General features: G+C 45.9%; 1 protein-coding gene across 3 annotated transcripts in view; it reads left to right on the top strand.

The window, feature by feature from the left end:
* Positions 1-5,292: 5,292 nt before the first annotated feature.
* Positions 5,293-17,295, top strand: part of GRIA1 (glutamate ionotropic receptor AMPA type subunit 1) — a 135,217-nt gene continuing 123,214 nt past the window's right edge. For 2 of the 3 annotated variants that reach the window (XM_009466831.2, XM_009466830.2), the window contains exons 1-2: positions 5,293-5,536; positions 7,703-7,840. In XM_009466831.2, coding sequence (XP_009465106.1) covers positions 5,455-5,536; positions 7,703-7,840 — 220 coding nt within the window. In that variant the 5' untranslated portion in view covers positions 5,293-5,454. Of the gene's footprint in view, positions 5,537-7,702; positions 7,841-17,295 lie in introns of those variants that run through there. The other variant, XM_087753565.1, reaches the window with a different exon arrangement.

The following is a 17,295-nucleotide window of genomic DNA, read 5'->3' as shown; positions in this document are numbered from 1 at the left end:
ACAAACCCGTCATCAACAGGCCAACTGGATGGTGGGACAAACAACTGTGGAAAATAAAGTTGCAGATCTGAATTTGTAGTGTTTGATGCTGTATTCGACTTGGACTGAGTGCACAAGTTATGTCCTTACCTGACTCCGGGAAAGCCCCTGGTCCATTTGTGCCGAAGGCTCCCCATCCAGCCGTGCTGGGCGGCAGTGAAGCCCAGCTCATGGGAGCCCATGGTCCTTGCCAGACTGATTGTACCCTGCAGGCACTCCGAGCCAAAGCGCAGCATCCATTTGCCAGATGCTGCTCATGAATTTCCAGCCGAAGGGTGCACAATGTTTTCAGTGCCATTCTGATTGACGGGTTTATCTTCCAGTCCATTTACTTACTTAATTATCCCACAGTGAACAAGAAGTCATTGCTTATAAATATGGTAATAAGCTGATCAGGATGACAACAGAAGCATATTCTTGTACAGTTTGTGGAAAAAGCCAGCGTTCCCCAGTTTCAGTTCACATCAGGCTTCCCCTATCAGCAGACAGTACATTAAGAAACAATATCTGGTGACCTTAAAACATCAGCCCCCAAATGTTTGACATCAGTCAGGACCTGCTTGGAGCTATCCTCATCGCTGGAAAGGTATGAAGCTCATGTTTCCTTTAACTTCTCTGAGTTGCTTCTCGGATGTCAAAGCTTTTCACTTGACAACTCCAGCTGCCATGTAAAGAAGAGAGGGGCCATAGACACTGCAGGCCTGATTCATTGATGGGGAGAGATTTTTTTTCTGCCTAATAACAAATGTCGCTGAGGCTATTTTTGTAAAGGAGATTCTACCAAAAATGATATGGCGACTACCATTTGTAGATGCTGTTTTTCAGAGGTGTAAATAATATCTTCCAGGTTTAAAAGAATGAAATGTCTCATGTAAAATAAAGTATGTGGGCACACATGGAAATTACCATGAAGAGCCTGAAATCCCCCTGTTTCTACTTCAGTAGGAATTTTCTAAGTAAGGATGAGTGAAGGTCTTGGCTGCAGGTCCAAAATCCCTGTGCAGGCAAAAACCTGCTTCAGAAACACGATGGGAGTGCAATGGGCTGCAGAGCTACTCCTGCCCCTCCGCAGCAGCTCCACACGCCAGCAAACACCCTTGAGCTGTGCCGCCCGCTCCTGCCGGGGTGATATTGCAAATGTGTGTGTGTGTATGCCCGTACAGCACACGTACGCTTTTCTAACCATGTCTATCAGTGTCATTTTCGTGTGGGTGGCACCAGTGACTGTGCATATGTTTGCTGGGCGTAGGTGTGCCGAGGGCTATCTGCACACACGCTTCCCAGTACCTCGGTGCTGTGAATGGAGGAAGCTGTCTCACCCCTTTTCCTTTTTGATTGCTTCCAAATTTTCCCCGTTTTGAATTTCTGGAGTCTATTCTCTCAGCACCTGCGTTACGATCATTCCTTGAGAGGTGCATTATCCAAAATAACAAAATTGAGGTGAACAAGGCAGGGAGAGAAACGCATGTGACTCCATTAGCATTCATTTATGCCAAGGCTCTGCGAAACCCATATGAGAGTCTGTGTTGTTTGGAGTTTATTTAAATTAATCACTATAATTACATTTTGCTCTTTATTAAAAGCCTCCTATAAAGATTGTCCAGCTAGAAAAATAAAAGGAATTTCAGAAATAGTAGTATTTCAATAGCCTCTTTAAAGACATTCAGGAGCATCATGTAAAACACAGTGGGCACTGGGGGAAATAATTCTGCTGGGAGGTCGGACGGATGCCGAGTTCTGTTGATTTCCTCATTTTTCAAGGCTGGAGGCTTCTGCATGTGAATGAGTCTTTTGTTTTTCCAAGGCTTCTGGTCCAGAAATATGTCTGCTGCAACAACCACTTATTTCCTATCCTGGAAACAAAAGCTCTGATAGTGAAGGCAGACCATTCTGCTTGTGTGAACAACTTCATGTCATGCAAAGCAGAGCAAAGAAGGTGGCAGACAGCCTCCTCAGAGACAAAACTCTCTGGTGTGCAAAACCTTGAAGCAAAAATGGGTGAGAACAAAGGTTCTCGCCCAGTACAGCAAGGTCAGCTCCAGGCAGAGCACAACAGGAACAGTAGCTCTGATGTATTCATTTTCTTATTTTCATCTCTGGCAAAGATCTTAAATGAACAAGCTACACTCTTTTAACATTCCTTTATAGCATTTCTTACCTTAAATCTGACAGCCTTTTTTTTTTTCAGACATGTATTTACCTAGTTCTTTACACTCAATTGCATGGATTAATCCCACAAGACCTTGTTGGATGTTTTCTGTTAACCACCAGATGCCTGCCTATCCCACCTATGTCTTAAGAACCCTTTGAGACAAAATATAGGTCTTCAAAACTCCACTCCCTGATATTTTTTGTTGCCCCTGATTAAGACAGCACTGTGCAATATATGTTGTATTCAATGATTTTCTTTCTTTTCTGAAATCTGAAAGGAGGAATAAGCTCCTTCAATTGTTTTTAGGAATCTAGATAATTCAGTTGGGCTCTTCTCTCAGAAGATTGGATTGATCTGTCTTTCTGTTGTGACCACTCTTGTGACATTGAAGAGTTTCACCTATTTCCCAAGACTTGGTTTGATGTTTAGCTGAAAGTTCAGAAGCTATATTGCTTTGATGTTGATTTAAAGAATCTTCAGAGCAGCTAGAGTTAATTCTTAATATCTTTGTGCTAACAAACTCTGAATAAAATGCTGTTATCTATAGGGAAAAAGGAAATGAATACCTTCTTAAAATAACGATGTTATTACTACTTATCTTGTTACACTGTGGTGAAGTTCTCCTTGTTAAGCCACCTGCACTTTGAGAGGTTTATAGACAAAAGTAGGATTATTAATTAATGCAACTGTGCAAGCTTTCTGTGAGCTATTACAATATTTTATTGTTACGGCTACTGTTATTATTATCAGATAGGCTATTTGGGAGTTTTGAAAATGTGCTAGCATCTTTCTGTTGCGCTGCTTATCCTTCAGTGCCTTTCTTCAGATTATAAATGCAGCTGTTCCTGTTAAATTCTGGATGGAAAGCAAGAGCCCATAAAACCTATCAGCGGATTATTTTAGCCTCAAATCAGTATTGCTTAAATTATACAAGGAGCGAGATGGAAGTCTGATGAAGGTGCTACCTATCAACAGCAGATGTAAATTTGTTGTGCTTGAATATGACTCCGGGATGCCGCTCACCTAGGCAGTGAGACAGGGTAAGAGCATCCTCTGGCCACCTGTAACTGACTTCTGAATGCCCAAACAATTGCTCTAATGAACCTGCAGTCTGTGGCACCAAGAGTCATTGTCCTGGTCAAGGGTGGCTTGGGGAAAAAAGGAATCCATCCTAGAAGGATCTTTAATTGCTTGCCATAAGGAAGATGCAAGTCTTCTGGGCTCTGCTTTTTTGCAGTATAACTGTACATACTGTCCTTGTAAGAGGTCACAAAGTTGTAGGCATCAGTGCAACTCCTCTCTGAAGCAAGGTATTAGAGTACAGTGCTGAGACCCTATACCTACTCTGGTATTTATGTGGGCATTTAAGCATTTTGTCATCCCAGAAGTCTCAGTGAAATCCATAAAACTGTCTAGAAAGAGGTTAAAGATCCCAAACTCCTATTTGCAGAGATGAAACGAAGGCCTGCGCAAGGATCACGGTCCATTCTCATTTACCCAGAGCCTGTGCCCATAGCCACACGAGAGATGATTTTCCAGTCATTGTCGTATTTGGCCGTGGAGATAGTGCATGACCATGTATGATGCTGCTCTACCCAAGGACTCTGTCGCAGCTGGCAGAAAGGACTGTATGGGAAAACAAACCTGTAGTAAATCTCTTTCAGAGGAAGTAGAGGAACTGCTGACAAAAAGATGCTACTACCTCTATTTTCAAGCCTATTCTGTTCATAAAGGGCTTGAGGATATAAAGAGTTGTGTTGTCCCTGAACCATAAAGTTGTCTCACCTGGGCCCTGTGGCCAACAGGGAATGTCTCTCAGATTTTGTAGGCTTTGGTCACATCCTATTTTGTTTATCCCACTCTGCAGAGCTCTCGTCTGTCCAACTGTTCCTTATGTGGGAGCAATTCCCAACCTTTGAACATAGGTCACCACTCCTTGATGCTCTTCTAATTTAATCTCATGCTTTTGGAGATGGGGAGCGGGGACCAGGGCAAGGCACCCTACACCAAACCAGAACATGGGGCATCTGGGTCTTATTTCTAACTCTGCCCCAAACATCCTTTTTTCTTTCTGTTTCCTCTCTGCTATTTACCCCTTGTACGTATTCAGGCTGCAAACAGTAAGGGCAGAATCTCTGTGCTTGGACATGGGTATTCAGGCATAAGAGGCCCCAAGTTTGGTTTGGGAATTTATGTGTTTCAGAGGGGATTGGGTGAATTTTCTCTCCTTTCTTAGATAGCTATGGTTCTGTGTTCATAGCAGTTCTTCCTCAAATATTTCTAAATCCCAAGTTGTGCCTAGGAGCTGGTTTTTATCATTGTTACTTTTATTGATTTTTTTTTTCGCCTTTTGTTTTTGAGCAAAGCTGCTTATGGTCAAATAAGCTCCAACCTCACCAGAACTACCACAGAACAGCTCCTGTAACGATCCAGGCTAAAATAGCCCCCTAATTTCAGAAGCCTGTCCTATCTGATGGTGCTGGTGAGCACAGATTCCTCCGCATTAAGTACAGGGGTGAAATGCTTCATAGGTTAATGGTGGGCAGGAAAAATCAGTGAGAACAGTGATGGTGGGGGGTTCATTTTTTTCTTCCTTTGGCATCTCTGTTGTCTGTTGCTCTGAAATCCTTCCTTCCAAGGCATGTTTGCAGGATACGACCCTCTGTTATCCTAATGAGTTGTTTGTAAAGGCTGATCTGTTCAACTCCTGGACTCAGGGGTGAGAGCCCAGGTTGGGAAGCGATGGATCAGAGGCAGAGGAGTTTAAGCCCTTTCTCTAGAGGAGTTTGCCACCTACTGATTTTCAGGCTCCTTCTAGCTCCTGCCAAGAGAAGTTGAGGGGGAAAGCCAGGAATTTAGGGGTAGGTAGGAATTACCCTTAGAGACCCCAGCCAGGACCCCCGGGGGGGGAAGAGCTGGGGCGAGGGCAGGATGCAATCCCCAGCTGTTGAGCTTCTCCCCAACTGGGAGAAGGCAAATGAGCTGGGTGGAAGCGCCTGGTGTGTGCGTGTGCGTGTTGTGTGTGGCGGGGGAGGGATGTGGATGAGGAGCGGGCTCTCTTTCTTTCTCACGGGGCTCAGTTAATCCTGCTGCCAGGCGGTGTTAAGCAGCAGTCTCAGCGCTGGATTCTGAGCGAGGGAGACACGCAACCCTGAAGGCGCAGCGGAGGGGAGGCGAGAGAGGCAGCTAAAGAGAGCAGAGCGGGGGAAAAATCAAATCTATGCTTGGAACTGGGCTTCTTTTTCGCCAATGCAAAAGGGAATATGCAGCACATTTTTGCCTTCTTCTGCACCAGTTTCCTAGGGGCGGTGTTAGGGGCCAATTTCCCCAACAATATCCAGATAGGTGAGTGCAGAGCTCGGGGCCGTTTGGGAGTGATGTTCCCTGGCAAGTGGGTAGGGGTGGAGAGGGGGCGATGGGGGAAAACTGACCCATTCATTTGCTTGCAAAGGCAAAATTTGTGTGTGTGTGTATGTGTGTGAGAAAGAGTGAGGGGGTGAACAGCAAGGGCTGGATTTGTGCATTGGTACCGGCTTTGCAAGAGCAGAGATGTATCAATTTGGCTTTGGGGGAGGGGAAGATTGGGAATAAATGCCTGCACACACACCAACACAGAGGGAGAAAAGTGCCTCTGAAATGGAGGAAGCACGAAAAAAATATCTGTTTCTTGCTCTGAAAAATGCCTGGGCTGCCATTGTGCATTGCTGCATTTGCAAAATCAGCGGTTGCATTATACGTTTTTGTGAGGATGCTCTCATCTGTAGGTAACTGGGACGAGAGGTAACAAACAGGCGCTCTCTGTTGTTGTTGCTAAAGAATAAGGGCAGAGCTATTGGAGGAAGATTTTGCACTGAAGTCTCTTTTCATTTCTTGCTACTTGCTTCCCCTGCGCACCAGCCGTGCCTGTTTGATTCCTTTTTCCCTTGCTGTAACTTCTCAGTGCTCATCTCCCTCCCTCCCTCCCCAGGTTTATTATTACTCTCCCATTGATCTTTATTGATGATGGTTTGTAACCTAGCTCCAAATTCTCTTCCCTTGCATGCCGGTTTTCTTTCCCGCCTCCCTTCTCTTTACAATGCCAATCAATTGCTAATCCACCAAGTTCAGGCAACTCCTGCCTGAGTCCAGCTGCACAGTCGGTGCTTTTATTGCTGTTGATGCTGCATCCCTGTCTTCCTCCCTTCCTGCCTCCCCTTTACCTCAAATTTGCGCAACATCCCAGATTTTTTCCCTTTCAACAAACACATATAGTAGCTTAACTTGCCTACCAGCATCTTATTCCTCTGTCACCCATGATTAGGCTTGGAGGTGGGAGGAATGGGGGAGGAGGGGGATATTCATGCACAAATAGCCCTTTCCACGCAACATGGAGATGCCCTCTATACTAAAGATGTGCAACGTGCCGTTAATAACAGGTCGTTGCACGTTTGTTTCTTCCCCAACCCATCTGCCCTGGAGGGTGGGCATTGATACTTTCTGCTTCTTTATTTTAATTTTACCTTGTTGTTAAGTGCTTTGTTTCCCTACTCGTAAAATGCCAAGAACAGTGCTCCCTCTAATTGCACATAGATTACAAGACAGTCTGAATTTAATAGCATCTTTTTGGAGGCTGTGAAGGGATCTGCCTCAAGCCAAGTTTCCTGGTGGGGAAGCAGCAGGAAACTTTTCCTAGGGCTGGGTTATTGCAATGCTTTGTTCCAGGTCCATGTGGGGAGAAAGGCTCTGAGCCTGGGTCCAGCCTAGTCCCAGTTCCTATCCTATTTATACAATCCTGTGGTTCTGGGCTTGTCTGTACTTCTGCTCAGATCGATCCCTTTGAGGGCCAAGCTTTTGATTTCCTGCCCTCATTGAGTCTGGCCACTGTAACCTGTTAAATTTAAGGTTTTCCATGCAGAAAACTTCCAATAGCAGCAGTTGTTTGGCCATGGGTCCCACATTGCTCTGGCTCTCACAGCCCTGTCCCCATCCACCCAGTGCTGCGCCTGTCAGGCCAGGCTCAGCCAGTCTGCCCCATACCCTGGAGTCCCCTAACGTGGGGGAACCCCTGCACCCTTTCTGAAGCAAACCACTCCTCTTAGTCAGCAGGGGTTAAACTGACCCTAATTATAAGTGAGGGGAGGAGGAAGAAAGACTCTCTTTCCTCCTTTATGAAGGTAACATTGACAGCACTTCCATTTCTCTTCCTTAAAGTTATGGGGGGTGAGGAGGTTGAGCCAAACCCCGTGGTTCATCCTGATCCCACAGGCTGCCAGGCCCAGGGATGCATCAGGACTCCTATATGTGATCCAGGCATTACATAATGCACGGGCTGGAAAGGTTTTCTGCTCCCAGTCTGTCCGCAGCAGGCATGAAACCCCCCGGGTCTTGTGTGCTGGAGGGTTTCTGCGTGTAGAGGCACTCCCTGGGCTGGGGAGCTGTAGCCTCTACTCACAGGAATATTTGGGACTGAAGAGGTTGCTAATACAGGTGCACTTAAGACCTTTCTTCTTGCCATTTTGTTTTTCTCCCCAGGGGGATTATTTCCTAATCAACAGTCCCAGGAACATGCGGCTTTTAGGTTTGCATTGTCTCAGCTCACGGAACCCCCTAAGCTCCTTCCCCAGATCGACATTGTGAACATTAGCGACAGCTTTGAAATGACATACACCTGTAAGTAGCGGTGTTTGCTGTGCTTTCTCTTACTTTGGTTTCTTTATTCCTGACTGAGGAGTTTTTGTGTCTGAAATATGGGACATCTTGCTCCAAACGTGCAACTCGCCTTTAGGGTCCATGCAAGAAAACCCCAAACGCGCAGGCAAAGGATTTCTAAATCATTTTGGTTTGTGCCAAGACATAAGGGTGAGGTAGTGCTGCAGTTATTCAGCAGGTCTTGCATTTTCATTTCTTCCAAAGTGGTATAAAACCCCCAACAATTCATTTTCTCTTGTTTCTCTAACCTCTGCCCGACTCATTATGTTAAGGTTTCATTCCCATATTTCCTATAACCGTGATGAACAACAAAGACACCCCTTTCCACCCACGGGGTGCACAGAAGTCTCTGTTTAGTGTGAACAACTTCTTCTTCAGCCCCAGTTTAGCCATCTGTCCTTGTAATTTAAGAAAGACCTAGTAGCAAACAGCAGCTCGGTACAAGTGGAGTCCAGATCCACAATAAGGGGCATGCCTAGTAATGACAGAGAGGTAAGAGAGTTCTAGTTTCAAGAACCAGCAGAATCATTGGCTCTAAAAAAAAGTATTAAAGACTGAATTCACACTGCAGAGTTGATCCTAGGGCGTATCTGCACCCTACTAAAGCACAGCACATTAGCTGTGTTGTTCTTGTTATATGATATAGTTGGGAAAAGAAAAAACTGGCTTGCCAGGTAATGCCAAGATTAGTAGCAACAAATTAGACCAGGAGGGAACCAGAGGAAAACAAAAACCTTAACACAGCCCTGTGGTTGCATTAGCGGCTATCGCAGCATTTGCTTCCCTTGGAGTGAGCGGCGCGGTGCTGTGCACAAGGGACTCGCGCCGCCAGGATGAGATACACAAAGAATTTCTCGGTTCAACCTGGTGTCAGACACTGCTTTCACTCTCTGAGCCTCTGTGTGTGTATGAGGACTGTCAGGAGGGACTGGAGGAACCCTTCCCTTTGTAGAGCCTGTTGGATTGTTGTTGGCTCAGGTCTGTAGTATCCTTTTGATTCACCGAATCATCCTCTCTGCAGTTTAGTCATGTGGAGAGTGGGGTAGAGGTGGACACAAACTGTTCTCTCTGCTAAGAAAAAACAGAAGGGAAAAATGCTTTCCTGCAAAAACCCAGGAATGTACAGGAGGAGAATTAATAAGGCTTTTTGAAGAAAAAAAAACCACAACAACAACAAAAAAAGTTGTGATTTTTTTCTCTTGGAGGGTTTGCAAATAAAAGATTGCAGGAATTTCCTGGCCAGTATGACACAGGAGAGAGCAGTAATAATTTGGCCACACTTTCACTGGAGTGTCTAATAACACATCTAAAGATTTTCTATTTTTCTTAATATCCCTCTATTTGCCAACTACAAGGTTTCCATCAAGGAAGAGCAACTATTTTAGCTCAATCCAATGGCACTTCCTTGGCAGGAAATCTAGACAGATAGAAGAAAAAAGACAGACCTTGTATCTATCAAGGGAAAGCATCACCCACCTGGGGTAGAGTTGCTGACTGTGGCTGGGGATGAGCTATTTCAGTGCTGATAGCAGGAAGAAAGCAGAAACTGCAGGAATATCACTAGAATAAATTCTCCATCTGCGCATAGTTTTCCCTCCCTCTCTACGCCTGCCACTAATGATTTTGTTTACAGCATTAATGTTGATAGCAAGACCATGATACTAGTTATGCTTCAGAAATCTGTCATTAGTATCACAGGGGCGGGGGTGGTCTCACAAAAGCTGAATGGAAGCAAGACAGCCTCCCAAAGGATGTTATATTTGAGCTCTATGTAGGGCACATTGTCCTAGATCAGACCAGCAGAGCACTCTGCACAGTCCAACTTCACTTGTCCTCATTTTTCTTTTCTTATAATTAAAAACTTCCGAAGTTCTTCCAGACTACGGAAGGCAGCATTTGTTTTGTAAGCACAAAAGAAGGTGTTATTCCATGTACCCTAGGGGAAAAAAAAAACCCAACCCAAAAAACCCAGGCTGTTAGGAGACCTGGTTTTAGTACTTTAGGGCTGGAGTGAAACTTTTGCCAGGAATTATCTTCTTCCTCTTCCAGCAAATTCCCTTCCCAGTTGCCAAGACTAGATATCAGCAGAAAGATCTGTTTATTTACAGAGAATAAAAATCCCGCCCACGCAGTGGTCCTTATCTTCTGAGAAAAGACTAGCCATGCTACCAGTTAAAAGTACCAGTTTTTTGTTCCCATGGAGATAGAGAACACAGCGTTTCCTTGTCATTGGCATTACCTGTTTCTCTGATGGTTAAGTCAACGGTGTTTGGACCCTGTAAACCTGGTGCTGCCACTATCAGGGTCTTCAACAGGACATCTGAGGAAGACTAGTAGGTCCCAGCCCCATGGCAAGTCCTGCGTTGTGCTAGGATCTGGCCTCATGTGCTAAATGTAGTCCTTATGGCAAGTGCCTGAAGTGGCATGATTCAAAATACAGAATATATATTAAGAATCGGTGGTGACGGCAGAAGCAAAAAACCTTGTTGGGCAGCTTGTGGAGCGATGCTGAAGTGGCAGGATGAACTGCAGCAAAATGACAGCACCCTGTCTAAGGAGATTGTATGCAAAATGTATCTCAGCATCAACTGTGACACTGTCTACCTCTGCCTGACATATATCTGCTTACCAGTTAGGATGAGCAAGCTTTGGTGTGACAGTGGGTGAATTTACAGTATGAGACGCACCTGTGCACAGGTGACAGTGATAGGGAGCCGTTAATGATGTGCTAGTGATGAGCCTAAACTGGTAACAATAATATACATGAAAGTGATAAATCTGTAAAATATCAGGAGGCTGCTGTTGCCGCTGGGCTGTCGCTGTGACAGCCAGCAATAACTTTCATATTTCTGATGCTTCCAGTTGTGGACTTTTTATCATTACACAGTGATTGTGAACACCTCTGTGTGGGGCAGCGTCCACCTATGGGCCCTGTGGTCCCTGTGCATAAGACATCAGTAGCTTATGATTTTAAGCAAACCATAATCATTAAGAAAGCAAAAATAGGTAGTAGATACAACGTGCGGTAACCTCATATTTCATGTGTGTGGTTGATGCTAATGTTGTTGCATCACTGAAATATGGGCACATTTCAACCACCAAAATATCTTTCTGAATTCATTCCATCCCACAGTATAAATGGTAATGAACAGGCTCTGTGTTTGCAGCTGGGTGCGTGGTGTGGCTCACTGGTATGAAAATACACACCTGCCGCTTTGAGGGTTCTTAACTAAAGGTTAGGAGACACTATATTTTTGTGCCATTTGTTTGAAGGCCAAGGCAGTTCTTTAGGGGGAAGGAGAATTTAAAGTCCTTCCTTCAGCAGAAGTATGTAGCAGTACCAGGTGACTATAAAGGGTAAAATGATGGCGTGGCATAGCTGAAAGGTTTGCCTGGTGACGTAGCAGAGCAAAAACCTTCCGATCAGCTTTAAAGACTTGTTCACAGGTTCTATCTTCAGCCATGTTTGCAAAAGAGCTTTACAGCCTCAACAAAGTCTGCTGTGCTCGGTTTTGCCGTGACTGACTGTGCTCAGGGCAGACCTAACACGGCAGTGGATGCCGCAGGTCAGAGCTGAGAGGTGCAGGAATAGGGGTGCTCTGTGCCAGATGTGAGGACACAGGAGGGCTGAAGCTTAGGAGACCACTGCAAATTCCTGTCCGTGGGAGGTCTGCCGTGGACACGAGCACCATGTCCTGTTGGCAGAAAAGGGATGAGAGGCTGCTTACTTGAGACAACCAGTGCTGGGAATAGTTTTCTCTTATTCTTTGTCTCAGCCTCCGTTTGTGCACATGTAATGCACATCCCCATCCTGTGCATAGCCCAGCTCCTTGGAGGATATGAGTTGCTTCAGCCCCAGCTCCTTAGCTTTATTTAATTTGTGGTGCAGAGGCTCCTGCTTTTGGCCTCTGGCTGGAGTCCCCAGGTGAGCCCCGGCAGCATCAGGCAGACGGTGGTGGTTGCTCTCGCTGCCCGGGGAAGACGATGGCTCAGCAACAGATTTCCCTGGTAATGACCTGGGGGACATGCCCTGTTGAGCAGTGCTCGCAGAAGATGAGTCACCAGCTTGGTAAATCTGTCCCTGAAAAACTCAGGCCACTTTACAGAGATGACCAGCAACTAAAAAAACCTCTGTTCTGCACTGACCCCTATAGCTTTGCTGGTGCAGCGACCAGCTTGTGTGCGTGCTTAGGTGTTGGGTTACTGAGAAGGGACCTTCAGGAGCTGCACACCTGAAACACAGAGGTGTCCACAGGACAGCAGCAGGATTTTGCAGCTGCAAGAAAACTTGTAAAGAGACTGAAAAACAATGAATTATTTATCCCTCTCCTTCCATGTATGCACAGCTACAGTTACTGCGGAGTCCTCATACTGAGTACGGGCTGTGGGTGCTGCTAGAATATCAACAGTTGAATCTATTCTGCATATTAGCAAATGAACATGTAGTTTGGAGTCTGTTCGTATTTTATGAAGGCCTCCCAGCACCAATTAGAGAGGGATTTGTAGTGATCACTCACTCTGTGTTTATGTTCTTATCAATAGCAGCAAGCTTAGATCCAGATCAGCTATAAAATGAAGTATTTCTTTTTCTTCTTCTTCTTGGATACTTACATATATAGATACAGTATTTCTGGAGATTGCTTTTTATCTCTTAAATTACCTCTCAGAGACAGGAAGGAATAGGCAAACATTTGAATGTTCTCAAACGAGGATCTAAATTTGGCTTAATTAAACAACTATTGCGTGTTGAATTTAAAGGAAGCTTCTTTGTTGACAAACATAGGATGGCCGCCATTTCTTGGAAAGGTGTTGCTGTAATCATTCCAGCAGCAATCAATTAAAATGCAATTTTTATAATTAAACTTCCACAATCTAAATAAGCCTAGCCCTGTAATAGTATGTAATTGTTGTGGTGTTGGTAGACTTGTTTTTATTTTTGCAGTGTCAGAAATCTCGTGTAAATGCTTTGGGATTTTTTTTTCCCTGCAGAGCTCAGGATGCTAGCTATGACTATTTAACGTGAATTAAGCCAACAGAAACATGGATTTAATGATCAGATGTGCTCTGATTAATACAACATAGGTACTACAAGGACATCTCCTTAGATTTTGAATAGGAAAAGATGTGATGCAGGCAGATGAATCACAGAGCATCAATACATATTAGATCAAATTGAGGTTAAGGATGCTCAATTTCTGGCAGGGATGGGCTGTGGCTTTCTAGTAATTGCATGTTTGTTTAGTGAGATGCCAGCACCTTGCAGAGTCAGGTCCAGCCCTAAGGAGGGTGCTGATGGGTGAAGTCCTGCCAAACAGGAGGGAGCAGGTCCTGGGGGTGACACCAGCCTCCTGCATGCAGAGTCTCTGCAGGGGATCTGGGGTGGGCACTGGGTGCTCAGCAGTCACAGCCACCGCTGAAGAAGGTGGGAGCTTGTCCCATAGAAGGAATTAAAACACAAGTGCCGAGTCATTTGCTCAGCTATGGCTGCCAGGACTGGGCAGGCTGTCTGTCTGCCTTCATGGATCTGGGCACAGAGAGCCTTGGGTGAACATGGGCCAATATCATCAGCGGGGACATTGATGGGACTCCACTGTCATTTAGCGAAGGCAGCCCTGCCGAGAGGCTGGCAGCACACATCAGGCATCAGGAATGGGTTTCCCCCAGTCTTGTGTGTCTATTTCTTTCCAAAGGGCATGGGGGCACTTATTCTTTGCGTGACTGTTTTTATGTATTTACTTTTTTATCCTGGGCTGTGGGAGCAGTGCCTGGGGAGAAAAGCTGATACGACACAATTGGGAAAAATCAGAGGAGGAAAAAGGGGAATTTCACATCTGAAAATCTACTTGCTTATCTGGAAAGGATCCTGAATACTCATTGGTGACAAGCAAAAAGAGAGTGAAGAAGTAAAATTTGGGCTCTGCAGCAGGCAGAGAAGGGATTTGAGAAACAGTCAGCAGCAGAGGCCAGACCTGTCCATTGTGTGACAGTCACAGTTTTCACTCACAGCTTATCCTTTCTTCTCTAAAAATAAAGCTTTTTCATGTGAATAGGGATCCTACTAAGCTAGAAATACACAGGTTTTATTTTTTGGCATATTAGCAAGGTGAGAGTGGAAATCTTCATGTGACTGCAAGGAAGGCAGTGTGGGGAAGCACGCTGTTCCTTTCCAAAACTCTAGTGGGAATTTTAGATATATACGTTTACATTTCCCTTAATAGGGTTAGGGCCCCAAAGGCAACAGCTCTCTGCCAGTAGAAATGGAAACAGTCCCGGCTAGCTTCAGTAACACGTGGAGCTCAGAGCAAACACAAAATCAACATGCTCCTTAAAGAGGCAATAAGTCAGGGAGACTTTACTACTCTGCAGGTCCAAATTCTCCGGGGTGCGGTATTAACACAAGTCTGAAGACAAAGATGCATTTATTTCAACTGCATTCCTTTAAAGAGAGATGGGGTTTTACTTCTCTGCCTTTAGTTGTGTAGAACTGAAAGAGGGTAACATTCTTCCTAGTGAAAAGTGCCATCTGGTAGAGCATGGGATGTCCTTTGGGAGGTTACGTGGACTCCTAAATCAGTTATTAGGCAAGATGCAGAAGAAGGGCTGAACCCAGTCATTAGCAATCCACCATCATCCCAGCAAAAAAAAATTTCAAAATAATACTGAATGATTAGAATAATAACAGCATGCTATCTGGCAGAAACTGTTCCCTGCTCACCTGCTGAACTGATCGCTCATTAGCTTACACAGTAACGAGTCTCTAGTTGATTTTCTCATGCTGCCCTTTAGCAGCAGCCAGACCTGCTTGTTCCCTCTGGGGCATTCTTAAAAAAAAAAAAAAATCACACCACAACACAAAAGAGCAAAAAAACCCTAGCAATTTTTTCTTTTTATTAATGTATATTAGTTATTTTCCCTATTCTCTGCAAACCACACCCTTGCCAACCCTCATCCAGGGTTGCAGTTCAGGAGGAGATGTGCTTATGCATGGCAGGACCAATTGATCCCTTGAGGAAGCAGCAGTGAGAGGCAACGAAGAGGCAAGGAACAGCTATAAATTGCCATATCTTGGCTTCTTCAAAAGGGTCTTTTCATTCTTTGTTTTTATTTGTTTTTGACAGAGTGGAGGAGTGCAAAAGCAAACAACTGATGTCTAAGATTGAGATGTAACCTACAACTGATGGCAGGATTCTTTTGTGGATATAGCATATGTGTTTGAATCTCTCTATATGCTATAGGAGTTTTGGCTTTGATTTAATAAGCAAGGTCCCGTAGCTATGCTAATGGAGATGAAGTGGGAGGGAGATGAAAGGTTGAGGGCTGGAGGTTGGAGGAAAGATACAGAAGCCACTGTAGGTAATCTGGATGCAGCTTGGAAGGATCTCACATGAAAGAGCGGGCTATTTCTCATCTCCCCACCCTCCCAAACACTTTGCTTCGATCTTTTCTAGCGGTAGATCTTCAACAAGCAGAAGACATCAGTGACTACACTGATGTGGTTTTTCTCCCACTGGCCTGCCAATATCCCCTGAATGCCCTGAGCCTTGTTAGCTTTCCTTCCACACAGCACCCACACCCCATTCAGCACCATCCGTGAGAAAAGAGGACAGTGATGCTGTTCTGGCAGGTGAGAGCAGAAAAATTGTCAGCAAGCATGGGAGCTCGTGGGGAGAGCATGGGTGAGCAAAGTCCAACAGAGAGCACACAGGGATGGAGGATGCAGAAATGCTGGATCAGGAGCAGCACTTGGAGACCCAGCATGGGAAAAGGGACAGGCAGCAGCTCTAGAGGGACTGTGGACATGCCATAGCTGGAGTTGTTCCTTGTCTCTCTTTCCAGCCCTTAGCTAAGACAGGGGAGGTTTTGCTTTCCAAGAGCTCTGTCGTCTTCTGCCCAAACGTGAGCCGGAGCCTGCTGGTGTCTCCCATCTGGCCAGCACCGTAGCTCAGCTTGCTCCTGGCCTCCCTCTTCTTTGCTGCAACTGTTGCAGAGCCAAACCTTGGTGCTTAGGGCAGGAAATCCCCTGTATGGGGTGGTTACTGCAAACTGCCAGCATGTTTCACATAGCCTGCAGCCCTCTTGCTGCTGCGACAGTCCCAACATGCCACTGTGCTTTCCCCTCAGCCAGCCTTGTGCACCAGGACTCCTTGCACCCTTATTGCATGATAAGCATGTGCCATTTATATATGGCTTATTGCACGATGCACGTGAGCGGGTGGCCATGTGTTGGTCCTGAGATGGGACCATTTGACCAGGCAAAAGGGAGACAGCAAATGTTGAGATGTAGACCACGGTGGGGTGAAGGTTAGCTGAAAAGAAGGCTCTTGTCGGAGTACACGTGGCAGGGGAGGCTTGGGGGTGACCACCCAATTGGTGTCTATCAGGGACCCAGATCAGCGGGGAAATGGGGGCAGGTCTGGGCTGCCAGCACTGTGTCTGCAAAGGGCTGAAGCAGCCAGTAGAGCTGCAGCTGAGAAAGAGGCCTGGCCTGTAGGGAATTCAGGAGCAATGTCTTTGTGCAGAAGGTGATTAATGTCTTTAATGAACTACCAAAGGAAGTAATAGAAAGCCACACCACATATGGCTGCAGTGGGGGAAGGGGCCGAGGGGACGTTGCTGTTGCAGGCAAGGACGAGGAAGCAAGCTGCGTCGCAGCCCATGCAGCAATGCTGTTTCCAGTTCAGCGTCCCAGAAAAACAGTTGGGTACAGCAGCTGTCCCTAGTCCATCCTGAGCAAAGGCAGCGCTGAATGCATTTCACAGATTTAACTAGAATTAATTCAGTCTTCCAGCCTGTCCTGGTTCTGGAGTCTTTTCTGCTCAGGTTGTTATGGCTGTGCCAACCAAAACCCACTGCCTGCAGCTTTGAGGTGTGGGGATGGTAATCTGGGAGTCCCCATACTCCTCTCCTGTGGGGACAGCAAAGGGGCAGGCTTTGGGGAGAGCGGACCCTCACTGGAGACTGGGACCTGAATTAGCCTAGGCTGACAGGCGTTAAGAGTCATCACTTGTTTGGGAACCCATGAGAAATGTGTGGATGAAATCAGGCAGATTTCTAACATTGAGTCATCTATATCATAACATTCTCCACCTTAGCAGCCTCGTGTGCCAGACTCAGCAGAGACCTCAGAGGGAGCAGATACCAACACCTCTCCTGAACCCGCAGAGCCCCAGGCAGCCCCTGGGCTTGCAGGCAGTTGCCCATTCGCAGTCACCCGCAGACTAGAAAACCAGCTCTTTGTGTTCCCAGACATGCCCATGTTTATGTGCTAATAAATTAGAGGGGCAATGAGTTCACCGTGCAGCCCCCAGGTAGGAGGTGAGACAGCTCCTGCATTTCTGCCCCTGCTCCCAGAGCAACCACACACCTTCAGAGATGAGCCCTTCCCCAAAAAGCCCATATCACCTCTTGTTCTGGGG

This window comes from Nipponia nippon, unplaced genomic scaffold, assembly GCF_047370975.1.
Source record: "Nipponia nippon isolate SJK-2023a ecotype South Korea unplaced genomic scaffold, ASM4737097v1 scaffold_17, whole genome shotgun sequence".
Classification (NCBI taxonomy): Eukaryota; Metazoa; Chordata; class Aves; order Pelecaniformes; family Threskiornithidae; genus Nipponia; species Nipponia nippon.
Note: the sequence above shows the minus strand (reverse complement) of the source record. Positions and strands in the feature narration are given on the sequence as shown.